The sequence below is a fragment of the Dipodomys merriami genome, unplaced genomic scaffold (assembly GCF_024711535.1).
Source record: "Dipodomys merriami isolate MVZ:Mamm:240054 unplaced genomic scaffold, mDipMer1.0.p SCAF_13, whole genome shotgun sequence".
Taxonomy (NCBI): domain Eukaryota; kingdom Metazoa; phylum Chordata; class Mammalia; order Rodentia; family Heteromyidae; genus Dipodomys; species Dipodomys merriami.
Window position 1 is genome coordinate 35917447 of NW_027202604.1, and position 17622 is coordinate 35935068.

The following is a 17622-nucleotide window of genomic DNA, read 5'->3' on the forward strand; positions in this document are numbered from 1 at the left end:
TTGAGCATCTTTCTGACACTGATAAGCATTTTACACTGATTACCCTATAAAGCAATGTAGAAATAACCAGCCCAAAAGACTTCTAAACACAATCATCAGAGAAATACACATCTAGATAAACCTTTTTTTATTTTTTTGGTTATTTTTAATTACATACCCTTTAAAAATAATTTCATAGTTTTGCAAAATGGTTCTTTAGTTGCCACAGTTTATAGTTGGGCAGAAACTAAAACAATAAAACCACCCTCGTCATCATTATTGCCATTCTCACCAGCAGAACTGTGAAAATTTAATGTTGTCTCCAAAAAGAAAATTATGTGTGTAGTTTTTGTTCCCCTGAAGGGGACATTTCCAGAATAAAATGCTAAGGAATATCGAGAAATCAAACTATTTAAAGGAGAAAACGGGTTACCTTTCTGTTTTATATCATTATTACTGGCAGCTCTTACTGGTGACCTGCCCACAAATGATAGAGACCATGTGGAGGGAATCGTGGAAACAATGAGGTTGTCTCTGATTAATCAGATTCACCTTGGCTGTCCTCTGAGAGTGTTGAGAAGCACTTGTGCTTCTCAGCTGTGCTGATCTGTGGCGTTCCCCTGGCGTCATCTCTGAGGGTGGCACACCACCCAAAAGCTGGGGTTCCACTAGGAACAGAAGAGAAAAAAACAACAACAACCCACTAGTGCAGGAATTCTATCTTTTTTGCCTTCCTGGCCACTGTGGGGTAAAGGGTTTCCCTCTGTCTCACCCTTCCACCACAATATTCTACCTCACCCCAGCCCCACAAACACAATGACACCCTACCATGGACTGAAAGCTGGGAAACGCTGAAACCTTTCTTCCTTGGTGAAAAGTCTCCACCCTGTCCCTTCCCAGCTCTCCTGACTCACCCCTAGCCTAGGAGATGGAGGAACTCTGGCTCCACAATGACATCTCTCCTTCCTGGTCACCTGCAGGAAGTGCTGGCACCCCGGTGATGTTTAACAAGAATGGAGACGCGCCTGGGCGCTATGACATCTTTCAGTACCAGACAACCAACACCACCAACCCTGGCTATCGTCTGATCGGGCAGTGGACAGACGAGTTACAGCTGAACGTGAGTCTGCCTGTTTCTCTTCTTCCCTGCCTGCTGCATGAGATCTGTGATTCTCATTCGTGCTCATGGGGACACATACACGCGAGCTTGCAACTTATCGCCAGTAAGAAGGTAGCAGTGATGATGGCCACGACAGGAACTGAGCACAGAGTGTGTGCGTTACCGGTGTCATCATGGGTGTTGTTGCATTAAATCTGAGATTCCTCTCCATGGACAGCAGGTTATCTGCTTCTACTCTTACATGATTGTTTCTTAGAGTCTTCTTTCTCCTTTCCTTTCCCCTTCCTGACTCTCTTCCCTTCCCCTTTCTTTCCTTTCATGATGACATTTGTTTTCTTTTCATATTCTTAGTTCGTTTCATAGAAAACATTAGCCTCCTAAGTGCCAAATTGGGCCTTCCATAACCATTACCCCAGCTCATGTCCCACTCAAACATAGTTAAATGGAGAAATGAGTATTAACACCCTTATTCAAGTCTTCTTATCCTGTAGGGTCTTGAATGGATTGCATAAGAGGCTTGTGTACATTAGGAAGAGAGTTTGTTTACTTGCTCACATGTTTCTCTCATCCAGAAACTTCTATGCAGGTGCAGTGGCTTAATCTCTAGGCACTTTTTGATATATAAGTTGTCCATGATAGTCCCTGTCTCAGAAAAGGTTGTGGGGTTTTTTCATGTCTTTACCAAAGTTGGAAATTATATGATTAGCCTTCATGAGTCTGTACTTTAGGCAATTGTTGAGAGTAAGGTTTCTTGGCAGTGAAAAACAGAACCAACCCATATCTCAGAGTAAGGAGTGGGGGTTTGGTTCACAGTGTCTACAAAAAGGAGACAATGGACACAAGTAGTGGTAAGCTACCTCACGCCGCTCATTGCCTTTGTACAGTGCCCCTGCCTGGCTTGGTCAGCCCTTCCTCTCCTGAGTTCAGTCATCCCAACTGAACTGACACCAAGACTGAGTGCGAAGGATTATAACAGGTAACCCAGAATGGCTGGAGCCAGACACTAAGTGCCATCTATGGCTAACATGAACACTAAGGGACAAAGAGAAAAGGACCACCTGAACGTATCCTGTATCCAAGGCACAGCTCCACCGTGTGCAAAAAGAAATGAAAGCCAAGCAAACAAAACCCAAAAGGCAAATCTTAGCTGCAATGATCAAAAGCAGAATGAAGACATGTGTGGTCTTAGAGATGCCTATAATCCCAGTCCTCTGGGGGCCAAGGAAGGAGAATTGCACATTTGAACCCAGCCTGGATTCCAATAATAGAGACCCTCAAAAACTTAAAGACAGAATGCAGAAAAGGAAGGAAGGAAGGAAGGAGGTATGGAAAGGGAAAAAAAGGAAGCAAGGAAAGAAAAGAGGAAGGAAGAGAAGGAAAGAATGGAGGGAGGGAGAGAAAGGAAAGAAGAAAGGAAGGAAGGAACAAAGGAATGAAGGAAGGAAAACAGAAAGGAAGAAAAGAATGAAAGAAGGAAGGGAGGAAGGGAGGGAGAGAGGGAGGAGGGGAGGGGAGGGAAGGAAGGGAGGGAAGCAGGGAGAGACAGTAGGAAGAGCTTAGCTGATTGGCTAACCACAAATGGGCCCCTGTGTGTTATCCAGATGGGTTAACCAAGATTAGAGGGCACCAGGTCAAGGTATATGGCATGTCTAAAGTCATAGATATTATTATAAACCCAAGGAGCTGAAATTAAGTGGACGTGTTAGTGTCCTGTATCGCAAGCGTTGGCACAGGTATCATTTCTGGTATGGGTGAGTTTTGAATATATGCAGGATTCCCACCTGTCACTTGACAGCCTCTGATACAATCTGTGATCATCTGAGCATCTCAGATCATTTTATGATCTGTCCTTAAAACTGATTCTATTTTTCTTTGTGCAGTTGATATTTTATTCCTTTTGGATATTGAATTCAACTGGCCATTTAAGGAGTTCTTATTGTTAAGGTTGGGGGGGGCTATTTTTACATTTTATTAGCATATATACAGGGTTATTAGCATATGAAAGGGTTTAATCTTGATAGCTCCATACTTGTACACAATGCACCCTGGTCAAATTCCTTCCTTCCCTCCCTCTCCCTCGCCCTTTCTGCCATGGTAAACACTTTGATTTCTAAATAATAATTACAGGTTTGACTGCATCAAATTTAGGAATGAAAATTACTTTTATCCTTTTTATTGTATGTATATTCCAGTCCTGAGGTTTGAACTCAGGGCCTTGATACAGTCCCTGAGCTTCTTTTGTTCAAGGCTTGAACCACAGCTCCACCTCTAGTTTTTTTTTGGTGGTTCATTGGACATAAGAATCTTACGGAACTTCTCTGCCCAGACTGGCTTTGAACTGCAATCCTCCGATCTTAGCCTCAGGAGTAGCTAAACTTACAGGTGTGAGCCACTGGCACCCAGCATGAAAAGCTGGAAAGATAAAGATTTGGAAGGGGGTAGGAGCAGGAATTGAAAGACCAATCAAGAATCTACTGTAGTTGTCAGGCCAACCAAAATAAGGTAAAACTGTGAAGCCATTCACCAACTTCAAAGTGCCTTTGAATCATCTAAGCTTCTAACACCTAGACAATGAAGCCCCGTACTTGGAATTTGATTTGGGAGGTCTGGGCTAAAGCAGACTTGGCAGTTGGCTTTTCTGAGTCCCCTCAGGGTGATGCTGATGACACCCCATGAACCATGAGGGGATTGCAGAGAGGAGACTGCACCAGAGATGGAAGGACACACCTGAGGGACTGTGCAGGTGCTGACAGCCCCAGGTGAGAAAGGCTGCTGGGACCAGGAGCACGCCAAGACAATGCTTAATTGGGATTTTTACAGTTGTGGGATTTCTTAAATATATGAGTGCCAAAGGAAATGGATTTAAACCAGAAACTCAGGCAAGAGTTTTGACCTGCAGTTAAACAACAACAACAACAACTAACTTTTTAGCCAATAAATGGGAAGAAAAACAGAAAGACAGATAACCTGAGGCCTTGGAAACTTTATAGACTATGATAGCGTCGCTTCCAGTGTAACCTATCCACAGTAGTGGGTTTCATTTGCCTAGAGAGCTGGGTTAACCCAGATGCTATGCGTCTCCGGAAGCTAGGGGAGAGGCATGGGCTGGATGTAGAACTAAGCAGTTCCATTCTGCTCAGCTGAGCACTGTGTGGTAGGCAGGGAGGGACAGACTACCTGCCTGAATCTCAGGGGGAAGCCAGAGGTGTATGCTTGGTATTGAATGTGGGCAGGAAAATGGAGGACAGGTGTGAATAGAAACAGCGAAGCCAGAGGTGTATGCTTGGTATTGAATGTGGACAGGAAAATGGAGGACAGGTGTGAATAGAGACAGCTTTAAGGGGGTGGTCAGTTGGGTAACTTCAACTAGAGTGGTGAAAAGTCGTTTTGAGAGGAGGTCCCCTGTGGACATTTTTCCTTGAATGTGGGTCTTGTTGGATGGGGATGAGCTAAGAGAAGGTAGGAGTGGTTCCCACAGGATGCCTCCCTTCCCCACCCCCACCCCTCGTGGACTCAGAGCTGTGACCCCAAATCTCCTTCCCGAAGTTGCAGTTGTAGTCAGTCTACCCACGTTGTGCCTTTGGATATAACTCTGTGATTGTGTTTATTAAAAAATATGTATTTGTGAGAGTGGAATTTAGACAAATACCACTTTGTAGGTTGGTTTTTCTTCTCATCAGTGGAACACAACAAAGCATTTCAAGTAACAGATATACTTCCCCATATTTACAAAGACTCAGGGGTACTTTTCCAATTCCCAGTTCCATCTTCTCTAGCAAATGAAATTTGCAGGAGTGCTCTCTCTGAGGTCAGTAATTGCAAATGAGTTTCTGAGCCAGAAAGTTTTAGCTTCTCAGAATCCCAGTGTGGTACATCACACCGTTCTTCTGCCTTTTCTGCATGTGATGCTCTGGGGTGTGGGTGCTACGTAAGGTGCCATCAGCTAGAGTGTATCTCCTATACCCTTACTGCCAGCATTGGCACGTCTGTGGCCTGAGAAGTGACTGCTGTCCTAGTATCAAAATAATTTCTGCTTAAAGAAGAAATTCTGCAGAAGATAGAATTAGCAAATATACATATATATCATATGTAACATGTAACATATAAAACTATATATATATATATAATTTTTCCTCTCCCAGTTGGAGCCCTTAAAGATAGAACCCTGTTTTAATTTCTTAGATTTCTATTGTACTGTCAAGAGATTTCATAGTTGGAAATCATGGATCAAGCCAGTAATCCTAGCTAAGGGAGAAGTAGAGACCTAGGGATCTCAATTTGAGAGACCAGCTCAGGCAACAATGAAGTTCACAAGATTCCATCTCGTACTCCAGAGCAAGACTGGCACCATGATCTGCCATAAATGAGTGGTGCTTGTTTGCACTGTCTCTGTTTCTCTCTCTCTCTCTGTGTCTCTCTCTATCTCTCTCTGTCTCTCTCTTTCTTTGTCTCTGTCTCTGTCTTTTTCTCTCTCTCTATCTACCTACCTATCTCTCTCTGCTTCCTGCCCTATAAAAGAGATGAAAAGCTCTTTGGAAGTAGAATCCATGTTTTAGTCTTTGTTTTATGGACCAAGAGGCACCAAAAGGGCCCTTCTTTTAAACTCAGGAACTTGTGCTTGTTAGGTGGGTGCTATACTGCTGAGCCATGTCTCCAAACCTGTTTTCACTGGTTAATTTTTAAGACCAGGGTCTTGCTTACTATCCACGCAACATGCTTGACTCCGTGCTGCGCGTGCTCAGCTCACCTCCATGGAAATGGCGTCTGGTTGACTTCCTCTTCCAGGGCTGTCCTCCTGATCCAGCCTCCCACAGAGCTTGGGATAACTGGTACATGACACTGCACCCAGCTATGTGTTGTGAAGGGATTTTGAAAACACCTCTGCCCAGTCTAGTCTCAAACCATGATTCTCCTGTTCTAAGATCTATCTCCCCGTTGTTCAGGTTATAGTTATGAGCCAATGACACCAGCTCCCCTGCTGTCTCTTTAATGATTGACATTATTTGAATCATCAGCTACTCTTCCTTCTTCTGGGAATGGAGTATCCTACTTTCCTGTTTAGCTCTGAGCTTTATACTGAATGCTCTTCAAGTCTCAGGGTGGCAACCAATTTAATGTAAGCCAATCAGTGGGGCCATAGTGATGGGAGATGCACTCAGATAAGCTTATCCAATGAGGACGAGCCATTGGGTGTCTGCTGGCCAATCCAGGACATCACACTCTTAAGAAATGATTCTATTCTTGAAAGCTTAAGGGAGTTGTCCTGAGGGTACTGTGGTTGTTACAAGGAAAAGAGGTCAGATCTTGGAAAGGAAAACTACTCTACCTGAGATTGTTTGCCCCCTAGTAAATCCTTTACTGAAAACCATTTCTAATATTCCATGGATGGTTTAGTTATCAGTAAATTAAGACAATTTATGCAAGATACTTTCCACTTAAAATCTCACCCACTGTAATCATCAAACATGTAAAACAAAAGGCTTTGTAGTGTACTCCTGATGGAAAAATAAACTAAAACTCCGTTTACTAGGCAGACTTTTTTTTTACATTTCACTAAACTCAGGTGATTAAATATTAATTTCAAAAGTTGTCATTTTGTTAAATATTGAATCTTCCATGCTGATTGGAATTTTGACTGTCACAGACATTTAAAGACATAACAATAGTTCATTGCCCAAATCAGCAGTAAAATTATATATGCCCCAATCAACACTTACATGTACTTGCCTATAAAACTACTAATCAGTCTATTGTATCATAATTGCAACAGAAAAAATGTTTTTGAAGTCTAATCACACCCTCATTTCCAATAGAGTAGATGAGCTATGGAGAAGGAGCTTTCCTCAAAGCATTGGTGGGAAGAAGGAAAGATTACTAAATTGTCAAAATCCCATACTTCTTCAGCTTCAGTCTGAAAGTTCCTTTATGAAATCACCTTGTTGCCTATCATAATCAACAGCTCTTTTGCATATAATTTATAGCTTTGTTTTGAATCATTAGGTCAGCAATCTTTGAAGATGAGCTGATTGAATGGCTCTGAGTCTGTCCTTTCTAGCTGTAAGTCAGAATTACTTGCTTCCTATAGTTACTGTTTACATGAAATATATTCACTACACCAGGAACAGTAGTGTATATATTTGTGTGTATATACATACACACATATATATGTATATATAGAATATTACAGCAGCACATCTTTACTTCATTGCATGGTTGAAAACTATTTAAAAGGTCCATTATAGTGCTGCTGGGATTGTTCTTTTTGTTTTTATTTTTTTTTTGTTGGTCATGGGGCTTGAACTCTGGGCCTGGGTGCTGTCCCTCAGTTCTTCAGCCCAAGGGTAGCGCTCTACCACTTGAACCGCAGTACCACTTCTGGTTTGGTTTATTGGAGATGAGTCTCAGGGATTTTCTTGCCCAGGCTGGCTTTGAACTGGGATCCTCAGATCTCAGCCTCCATGAGTAGCTAAGGTGACAGGCGTGAGCCACTGGTGCCTAGCAAGGATTGTTTTTCATTATACCTCAGCCCTTAGTATATTGCTTAACCTACAGCAGAAAGAGTTGATCAAATGTTTGGTGGATGAGCACATCAACCATTGGATTACACAGATAATATAGTGGCAGGAAATGTATCCTTTTTGCTGTGGTATCTCAAGTTCTGTTGGATGGATGGATGAGAAGACATATCCAGAATTGGGTCCCATTTGGTGCCATATGTAACTCAGTTAATCTGTTTAAGAACTTGATTTATCACAAAGCTTCTTCTGTATTTTAGGTTCTTCCAATTGCAAAGATAGGCTGTTAGGGCCTTTGAATGATAAAGCAGGTCAGGAGAAATGGAGAAAAAAGGGGGGATAAAATAATTGGATTTGGTTTGGTCCCAAGTGCTTTTTGTATTTTTAGAAACATATCAGTGGTTATTTGAGAGCATGGAGTAGAATTACTGCTCTTCAGGGATCAAATGGAAGAGTTGCTAGGTACTTGGGCTTTTGTTGAAGTGAACTCATAATCAGATGATTAAAGCCAGTTGCATCTGCTACCTTCCTTTCTATATTCTTCATGCTACCTTACAGGAAAAGCCAAAGCAAAAAGGGATTCAAAGTCAGATAGATTTAGTAGCTAATCATGACTCTCTCTCCAGTTATTAACTCAATAGACATGAGCAAAGAAGGACTCTCCAGAAAGACAGCATTTGACCTGACACGAGATATACAAGAGTCACTTCCATTTGTCACCATCTCGGATCTGAACTTTACAAACGATATTTACAAATCACTAACAGCATCTCCTACTTATTTGTCAGCCAAATGAGGAGGAAAGACACTCATAACAGGAATGCTTGGACAATCAGTGGCTTGCTATTATTTTTAAAAATTGGAAAATTACATGTATTTTTTAACCTCTCTTTGAAAGGTCAGATGTAGCAATAATATCCCATTAATATCATGCAACCAGGGTTGGTGGTGGTAGTAGTAGTAATAGTAGTAGTAGTAATGGTGGTGGTGGTGGTGGTAGTGGTAGTAGTAGCAGTAGTAAGCAGGCAGGTTTCTAAATCTACTTACCACAAACTCCACCACTCCCTCCTGCCTGATTCCCGCCTAAGTCCACTTTCTTCAACATACACCTAATTCATTCCATTTTATCCACCTAAACTAAACTAGACTTACGGCATATGCCAACTTATTTCCACTAATTTGTTCTGAGTTATATACTTTACTTTTTATTCTAGTCTGAGGAAATTGGTTTCCAAAAATGAACACTACTAGATCAATAGAGTTAATAACCCCAAACATCCAGGAGTAAGTAATAATACTTTTTTTTAAATAAAGGGTCAATAAATGCAGCTTGCAAGAGGAAGATGCTTTTATTTGGAAACATTCATCTGTGCACATTCTAAACCATGCTGGGTATGGAAGAATGTTTTGTCAGCATGTTGTCTAGTAATCTGTGGCATAGAGCTGTGTTATTTCTACAAACATCTGGAAGATTAATTGTATTTACAGTCATCAAATGGTCCCACAAACATGTACATTAAAGATGTCTGAACCCCGATAAATTCTTGTTTGTATTATAGCCATCCAAACAAGTCCCTTCACATTTATTAATATACTCTATGTTTTGTAGGAAAGATGCTAAATTTCATTACAATTTGCATTTTAGGTTCAGGCAAAATATACATGAGAACAGAAATAAGATGAATGATCTAGAGAGCGCTCAACTCTTCCAGCAGGGACCCCTTCCAGTCATTGCCAATGCAAATCTGCCTCTTTTTTTTTGCCTTAGGAAGGCAAAAATTCTAAAATGACCTAATTATGTTATCATTAAAAGATAGTTCTGGACTGGGAATGTGACTCAGTGGTAGAGTGCTTGCCTAGCATGCATGAAGCCCCATATTTGTTTCCTCAGAACCACATAATAGAAAAAGCCAGAAGTGGTGCTGTGGATCAAATGGTAGAGCATTAGCCTTGAACATATAGAGGATCAGGAACAGAGCCCAGGACCTGAGTTCAAGCCTCAGGACTGGCAATAAAAAAGAAAGAAAGCAAAGATAGTCCTTAGGTATGAAGTGTTTTTGTACAACCGGGAGATGGTTTTATTAAGTGGTACCCCATCACAAGGCCCCAGGTAAGTTTTTCCCTTCCCACTAATTATCTAAGGAAAGCACTTAATATCATCATGTTAAATCATGGTCACCATTACTTGCAAAATAAGTGGACGCATCAACTTCAGAGTGGACAGGTTCACCTGAGCCACCATTTTGGAGTTCTTAGCTCATCATTCCAAGAATCCATACCTTTGGGGAAGAACAGTATAGCAAAGAGCACAGGATGGAAGAAACTGCTCATGTGTCATGATCATCACAAAGCAGAGAGAGAGAGAGAGAGAGAGAGAGAGAGAGAGAGAGAGAGAGAGAGAGAGAGAGAGAGAGAGAGAGAGAGAGAGAGAGAGAGAGAGAGAGAGAGAGAGAGAGAGAGAGAGAGAGAGAGAGAGAGAGAGAGAGAGAGAGAGAGAGAGAGAGAGAGAGAGAGAGAGAGAGAATGGAAGAAGAGGTATTGGAGTCCCAGAATCTTCCCCCAGAGCATGCCCCCAGTTAGCTACACGCTCCTCTCAACACACTGGGTGCCATTTAATAATTCTGATGCTCTGGGAAGTCTGTTATATTCCAAATTCTCATTGTGCTCTTGCATAATGAGCCAGACATTGAGCCCAGGGGAAGTTCTGTACCAATAAGATATAGCTCCAGTCCCTCCTAATTCTTAGACAATTGGTATAGTTGCCTACTCAGTGAGACTTAAGCCAAGCATTTTTTATCAACACTTTTTATGGTTCATTAAGCTGAGCTATTTGATAGATAAATGCTCTATTTCCATTCCTGGAAAGCCCAAGAAATAGTCTAGAATTCAGCAAAGTACGTAGAACCCACCCTTAGGACGTCTCAGGGATGAAGAGTTCTAGGATCCTAAAAATGATGCCAAAGGCACAGGAAAGTTAGTTGGCTTGGGAGAGAGTTCCATTGACCTCCAACTTGTTCTCAGTGCCCCTGCAAATGGGATAGCCCAATCTGCCGATGATAAATAGAACTCTGGCGCAAGAGCAAAAGAAGGAGCTTCAAGGTCACCTGCCTGGACAAAAGAGAGGAGAGAAAGATGCTTTTCCCTTTCTTTCCCTCCGCCCCTGCCTCACCTCTTCCAGATCCATTTGTACAACTCGTATCTTAAAGTATCCCCCAAAAGTTCCTAGTCAAAGGCTTGGTCCCCAATAGAGCAATGTTCAGAGCTGGGGCCTATGGAAGATGTCTGGATGATTAAGGCTCTGGGTTCAGAGACGGATTAATGCCATGGGTGATTGCATATCTTTTTTTTTGGCGGGGGGGGGGGGGGGGGAGGGAGTCGGGTCATGGGGCCTGAACTCTGGGCCTGGGCGCTGTCCCTGAGCTCTTCAGCTCAAGGCTAGAGCTCTACCACTTGAGCCACAGCACCACTTCCAGCTTTTTTCTTTTTGCTTATGTGGTGCTGAGGAATCGAACCCAGGGCCTCATGCATGCAAGGCAAGTGCTCTACCTCTGAGCCACCTTCCCAGCCCCTGCATATCTTAATGGACTATTGGGAGATATAAGAAGTGTAGCAGTTCAAGGTATAATTAGAGGAAGTAGGCCCTGTAAGGAGGGACCCTTGAAGGATGTATTTTGTCTCTAGCCCCTTCCTACCTTCTTCTCTCTCTCTCTCTCTCCATTTTCCCTCCCCCTTAGAGCCCTCCCTCTGTCTGTATGTGCATCTTCCTCCGCCAGGCACTCAGACTCCCATGATAATCACTCACACCATAGGTCCAAAAGCACCTGGGCCGGTCAGGAACTAACACTGCGAGCTATCGATCTTTCCTCTTTAAGTAAGCCTGCCCCAGGTATTTTGTCACAGCAATGGAAAGCCGAGTACTACTCCACCTCCTGTTTTCTTTTGTAGAGCAACATATTTGGTCATGCCAATTATTTTCCACCCTCCCTCCACTTTCAGCACCAAATAGCATAAAACTTCAAGCGATGTCAACCTGTCTATACCCATTGCTTAAGCCAGCCAGATCTGTAATGGATATAGCCAAAGCCCCCCTCTGTTTAAAGAGCAGTATCTGTGTCCTCAGTGTGGCCTTTATCTGAAAGAGTCCATTCCTCTGGTTACTCTACCCAGGAGCCTCTAGGCCCACCCTGGACTTCTCAATGGGATATTTCTCCCTGGTTAGTTACCTTTCTTTCTAGTATTTTGTATATCTACAAATATCTGCTCTGAAAAAAATATATAGCTGGAGAAAAGCAAACTCTTCCCCACTCCCACACCTCAAAAAATGAACAAATAAAAGCACATTTAAATGAGCAAAATTTCCCCTGCATATCCATCCCCTACCCCCCCCCCCACACACCATCCACATTCATCATCAATGTATTTCCTGTTCCTGGAAACGGGTTCTGGCTGATAGTGTACAGCTGTACAGCTAATTTCCCATTGTGAAAGATGAAAGTGACTTCTGCGAGGTGGATGTGTATGTGTATGTTTATTGCTAAATCTTACAAGTTCCCATCAGCCTGATGGTGGAACCCAGGGAGAAATCTCTGTCTTGCTGGGACGTGGGATGAGGGAAACCTGGGGGAAAGGAAGGGGTTCCTCAGACTGTCTCATTTTGCCTGTGGTGCCTTGGCCGTCACTCCGCAGCGCTCTAAGCCAGACGCTGCGTCCTCTTACAGTGTCTCCAGTAAGTACTCAGCTATTCATGCATGAGGAGCATTTCCAATTGCTCTACTGAACAATTGCTCTCGTCTTCCCAAAGATGACAGTGAGAAAGAAGCAACACGCTCAGAACAAGAAAGACAGCAAAAAGGATGTGGCGAGAGAATACAAAGAAGGCTAAATTTCTCATAAATAACAGATGTGTTTCTTGATGGATTGTGTGGCGATACTGTAAGGCTTCGGGATGAGTGAAGAGGACGCGGGGGGACATGCTGCCTGCCGCTGGAAATCACACTGGCGGAGCAGGCTTTTACCTGTTGATGGATACGCGTGGGAAAGGAAAGTGGCTTTCTGAAAATTGCCCTGAAATTATGTATGCTGCAATAAGAAGCTAGTGTCGAAGTTGGTAAATAGTCAGTTACGTGATTTGTGGGCATATTTCCTTGAGAGTTAATTCCCCCCCCATCAACAGGATAGATCACCTTGGCTTATAAATGCTGGTTGGCAGGATTCAATCAACAGTGCCTGGTGACAGCGTGAGGAGGGCGGAGACAAGGGGTGGGGCCCTCCATGCTTCTAGGTCTCATCACTGCCATTGTCACACAGATGAGTGGCATTGCCACTTAAGCTGACTGCCTTGAACGATTTGAGCAGATTCGCTGCTTTCCAGTCATTCCCTGACTACCAAGTGGCAAAGCTCCTGAAGAGTTCCTGGCTGCGTGGCAGATTTTCACTGTCAAGTATCTTATTAGGTGCATTCAGGATTGAGAGCATTGTTTTTTATTAGGCGAACTCAAGATGTAGGGACTCTCTTTGCAATGCCTTCCTTTCTGGGTCTCTGCTCTGTATGTCAGTCTGTTTCTGGAAATCATCAGGAGACCCAATGAAGGAGGTAGATCATTTCTAAATAGAAAATATGGTGGTGTTAACATGATTTCTGTCTTCTCTTCCATGAACTCTGCAGTCTTTCAGGAAGAGTGTTAGCATTCATATTGAACACTTGAGAATGAAATTGTAGAGTAGAGAAAAACTTGAGCCTCTTCTCTGGCAGTGATTTTTCTCAGCATGTTTTGTTGCATGGAAGGGTTTGGGTGGAGCTGGCCAAAACATGTCTGAGACTGGTATGGTAGTACATACTTGTAATATCTGCTACTCTTGATTCATGCATTTGAGACCAGCCTGGGTAAAGTTCGCCTGAACCTGTCTTGAAAAGGTTAAAACAAAAGGGAAGGGGGGGTGTCTCAACTGATAGAACACTTGTAAACATGAACCCTCCATTCACACTTCAGTACTGCAAAAAGAAGAGGTAACAAACTCCTTTGGTGAATGTCTCAGAAAGCAGAAGAGGCACCGGAAGTTAAGAGCAAGGAGCTATAGTGAAGAGATCAGGGAGTTCAAGTGACCAAGATATCACTTCCACCTGTAAGGCCCTGGGTTGGATCCCCAGCATCTCCCAAAACATAAGATAATAATAAAACAGAACACTTCCATGTTAAAGTAAAGAAACATGGCAAATCCAAGTGGCTATAATCCCAGCTACTGGGAAGGCCAAAACAGGAGGATCACAGTCTGATGCCTCCCAGGCTAAATCATACATCACTCCTTGAGAAACTGCTAAAAGCAAAATGACGGACTACGGCTCAAGTGGCAAAGTTCTGACCTAGTACCTACAAGACTATGAGTTCCAACTCTATTATGACCAAAAGGGAAAAGAAAAGCCTGCACTCCACAGAACGAGATGGCCATTTGCCTCAGATATGTGCCTTCCACTAAGAACTGTAGCTCCAGGTCACCCCTCAAGAAAAGTGAGAGAGACCAATGGACTGTGAACCACCCATCACCCACCCTTCCCAGCTCTGCTGTCTACCTTCATTCTCCTCACCTTCCATTCCCAAGCCAGCTGCCTGCCATCATGCATCAGTTAGAGGCCAGAATCGAAGATCGCCATTTTCAAAGGGTGTGCCAAGAACGATGAGCCTTAATATAATCACATCTTCACAACATAATAATATCTTCACAAGCAAACCTAGACAGAGTGTGAGACCTGGGCCTTTAGCTCTCTTGCCTCGGGTTTGATGCTTTCTTTCCAAATGTGTACCTTTTATTTCCTCTCAGTGCTCTGATGTTCACAAAGAAGAACCATCCTACGTTCCTCTGGAGGATGCACCTTTTGAAACACAATGTGGCTATTTCTGTATTTCTCTTCCAGCCATTTCTCAGGGGGCTGCTTTGCTTTCTCTCCTCAGGAGCCTGAATCTTCCAATTAAAAAGCAAAAACAAAATCACCTGCAAATGCATTCATTTACCTTAGCATGCATCACTTTGGAGACCAGTGCTCCCTTCCATACCCAAATCTCAGAAAAAAAATGACTTTACTGTGGGGGTGGGCGGGGGAATAGACCCTCTACTTTAAAACAAGAGCTTGGCAGTCCTTGCTTAGCCATTGTGTCTCTGTGTCCCTTCCCGTCATCTTCCTCACCGAACCTCACACTGACAAAAAGCTTTGTAGCAGCCATGAATTTTGTGGGCCTTGTCTTTCTCATGCCAAGTGGAGAGTGAGCTTGGAGAAGAACCGATCTGTAGCAAGACCATCTGTTCCTGCCGTCTTCGGCCCATGTCTTCCTGCGAAGCACAAGGCTCTGGTGCCTTCAGCTCTTGGGCGATGAGAAAAGAACTGGCTAGGTAATTGTTTGTGGCATTAAAAATTGATGTTGGCTGATCTATCAAGAAGATGTGTTTTTTTCTTTCTTTCAGCTAAGATGAATGGGGCATTTTGTAAAGGGAAGGGAAGAGAAAAAAATCGTGGGATCTAATCAGTAAATATCTTCGCTTGTGTTCTCCTTTTTGCCAAGAGAGTTAGATTCCAAACATTTAATGATCTGTAAGGGCTGAGGACCAATTAATGAGTACAGTCATCACTCACCATCCGCAGGAGATGGGGCAGGAAAGTCCCCTACTGAGTTAACCCCTAAATTCCTAGATCATGGGAAAATGGTGAAGCAGAGGGGAACCCTGGGGCCTAGGAACAGTCTTATTATTCACCAACTGGTGTTTCGGCATTTCAATATGTTAGCAGCTCATCATGGTGCTCATGCATATGGCTATTAGTTCTATCTCTGCACACCTTCCAGAGGTGTGCAATTACCTGTGTGCCTTCGAAAGGGCAGCTCTTATTTTACTCAAGCTGTAAAACCTTCCTTCATTCCCAATGGGCCCCCTTGTCTGCAGATCACTGCAGAATTTATGGTGCTCAAAAGCCAATAGCTCCTGCCTGTGATTCTAGCTACACAGGAGACTGAGGTCTGGAGGATTGAGGCTCAAAGCCTACACAGGCAGACAAGTCCACAAGACTCCATCTCTAAAACATCAGGCAAAACACCAGGCTGGAGGCATGGCTCACGTGGGAGAGCTCCAGCTGAGCGAGCAATCAGAACAAGCCAGCAGAACAAACAAGTAAGTGGAGCAGGCCCAAGGCCCTGACTTCAAACCCTGGCACCAGAAAATAAATGAATATATCAAATAAAGGAATTTGCTAAAGACCAGACGATTGATGCAGCAGAGAGGAAGCAAGTATGGCCTCTGGAGTCCCACCAACCACTCTCAGCCTCGGTGTGTAAAGAAAAGATGTCGATCCTGTCCCAGCGGACAGGAGTAGATTCTTGAGACAGGATTTGGAGGTGGTGCCAGCCAGCGGGCGAGGAGGAGGTGAGACCAGCACAGAACGTGGTGGTGAGCAGACCACACAGAGCCAGGACGTGAGCCGCAGAGGGAGAGGATAGAAGAGCCTCTGAGTTATGGCAGGCAATCCGGGAAGCAGCCTCGTGTGCAGGGCAGCTTCTTGGCCCCCAGCTCCCAGAGCTTGCATGCTCCAAGGCGGTCACAGCACCATGTCTGCTTGTGCTGAGAGTTGATCAGCAGGTAAATAAAAGTCCCCCATCAGGCAGTCCAAGAAGGCTCCTACACCTACTACAAATGCCATTGCAGAAAACCAAAAGAGCAAGATCAAAATCTAACTCATAGGGCCTTCCCAAGAGTGAATAATAAATAATAACCGTAAAGACATTTAATGCCTGCGAATTCCTAAGCCACTCTGCTTCCTAACTGGCTTACCCTTCATAGTTCACTCAATAGCGAAGGTGCTGCTTTTATTCTAATTTTATAATCGAGGAGCTCAAGGTCCCTAACAGAACTATTGGTGATATTTGATAGAGCAGTAGGATGACAAGTAAGCCCAGATATCTGATTTCAGAGTCTACATTTGCAACTGCCTTGGAGATCACCTTTCTACAGGGCAAAGAACACACACTTGGCTAAGAAGTAACTTACATCCACACTGAGGTTGGCTCTGACCCTTAGTCTTACTTTGCCTCCCTGGCAATTCGTGTGACCCCAGAAACAGACATTCCAAACAAGCAACTTGATCTCTCCTTTAAACCCAGCCCATCCATTGGCAGTACACAATGGATCCAGGGCTCCTCAGACACACATGCAATCATCAGTCAAGTGCTTTGGCTCAGGGTCGCTGATGTGCGCTGCTTTGTTCTCAGAGCTCTTGGGAGTCTCAGACGAAGTCGGGGAGACAATCTCATCCATCACAAACCCTAACCAGGCTGTACAGATGCTCAGAGTCACCCACCCCAAGAGAAAGGATGCAAACGAAACACAGGCAAGACAGCAAAGCAGCCATCTCCTCCACCCTCTCACGTGGTGGCCCTCCCAGGTTCGGGCTGGGGGAATGGATGGAGATTGAGAGTCACAGGAGAGGTAGCAGAGGTCACAAAGGGAGGGGTAGCAGAAAGGCAGTGTATAATGTCTCCACGCTGGAAGGGAAAATGGTTACATATAAGCAAGCTTCAAAGCAACTGGGCCAAACTTGAGACTTGGAGTTTGGAGTGACGTCCGCAAGCCCTTCACGGCTCTGAGGTTGAACACAAGGTGTGACGCTGCACTATCATGCTCCTCTCACCAACATTTAGCTGGAAAGGAAATACGCACAATGGCAGCTCTCTGAGACTGCTGCTCTTTCTTTGGTGGCACTTGGTAAATAATAATTCCTGCAGGTGTTACATATAGAGCTTGCAAAGAGGATGGGGATTAACATCTGTGGGATGTTGTAGGTTGACATGGAAGTTACCAAAGCCTATCGCCACCACTATCACCAACACCAAATACCCCATTCCAGGTCCATCACCATTGCTCAGGGCCAAGAGGGAATTCTCGTATGGATGAGTTGTGGCCCACACATTGAGCCCGCAATCAACATTTACCAAAGGAGCCAGAGCTCAGCTGTGAAACACAAATAGTGTG

General features: G+C 43.9%; 1 protein-coding gene across 6 annotated transcripts in view; it reads left to right on the forward strand.

Annotated features, from left to right (window-relative positions):
- Grm7 (glutamate metabotropic receptor 7) overlaps nt 1-17622 on the forward strand; it is a 597974-nt gene that overhangs the window by 396420 nt on the left and 183932 nt on the right. For all 6 annotated transcript variants that reach the window (XR_011371182.1, XR_011371183.1, XR_011371184.1 and 3 more), the window contains exon 7: nt 960-1099. Coding sequence is in view for 3 of the 6 variants with exons in the window: in XM_070019004.1 (XP_069875105.1) it covers nt 960-1099 (140 nt within the window). In the remaining 3 variants the exon portion in view is untranslated. The remainder of the gene's footprint in view (nt 1-959; nt 1100-17622) is intronic.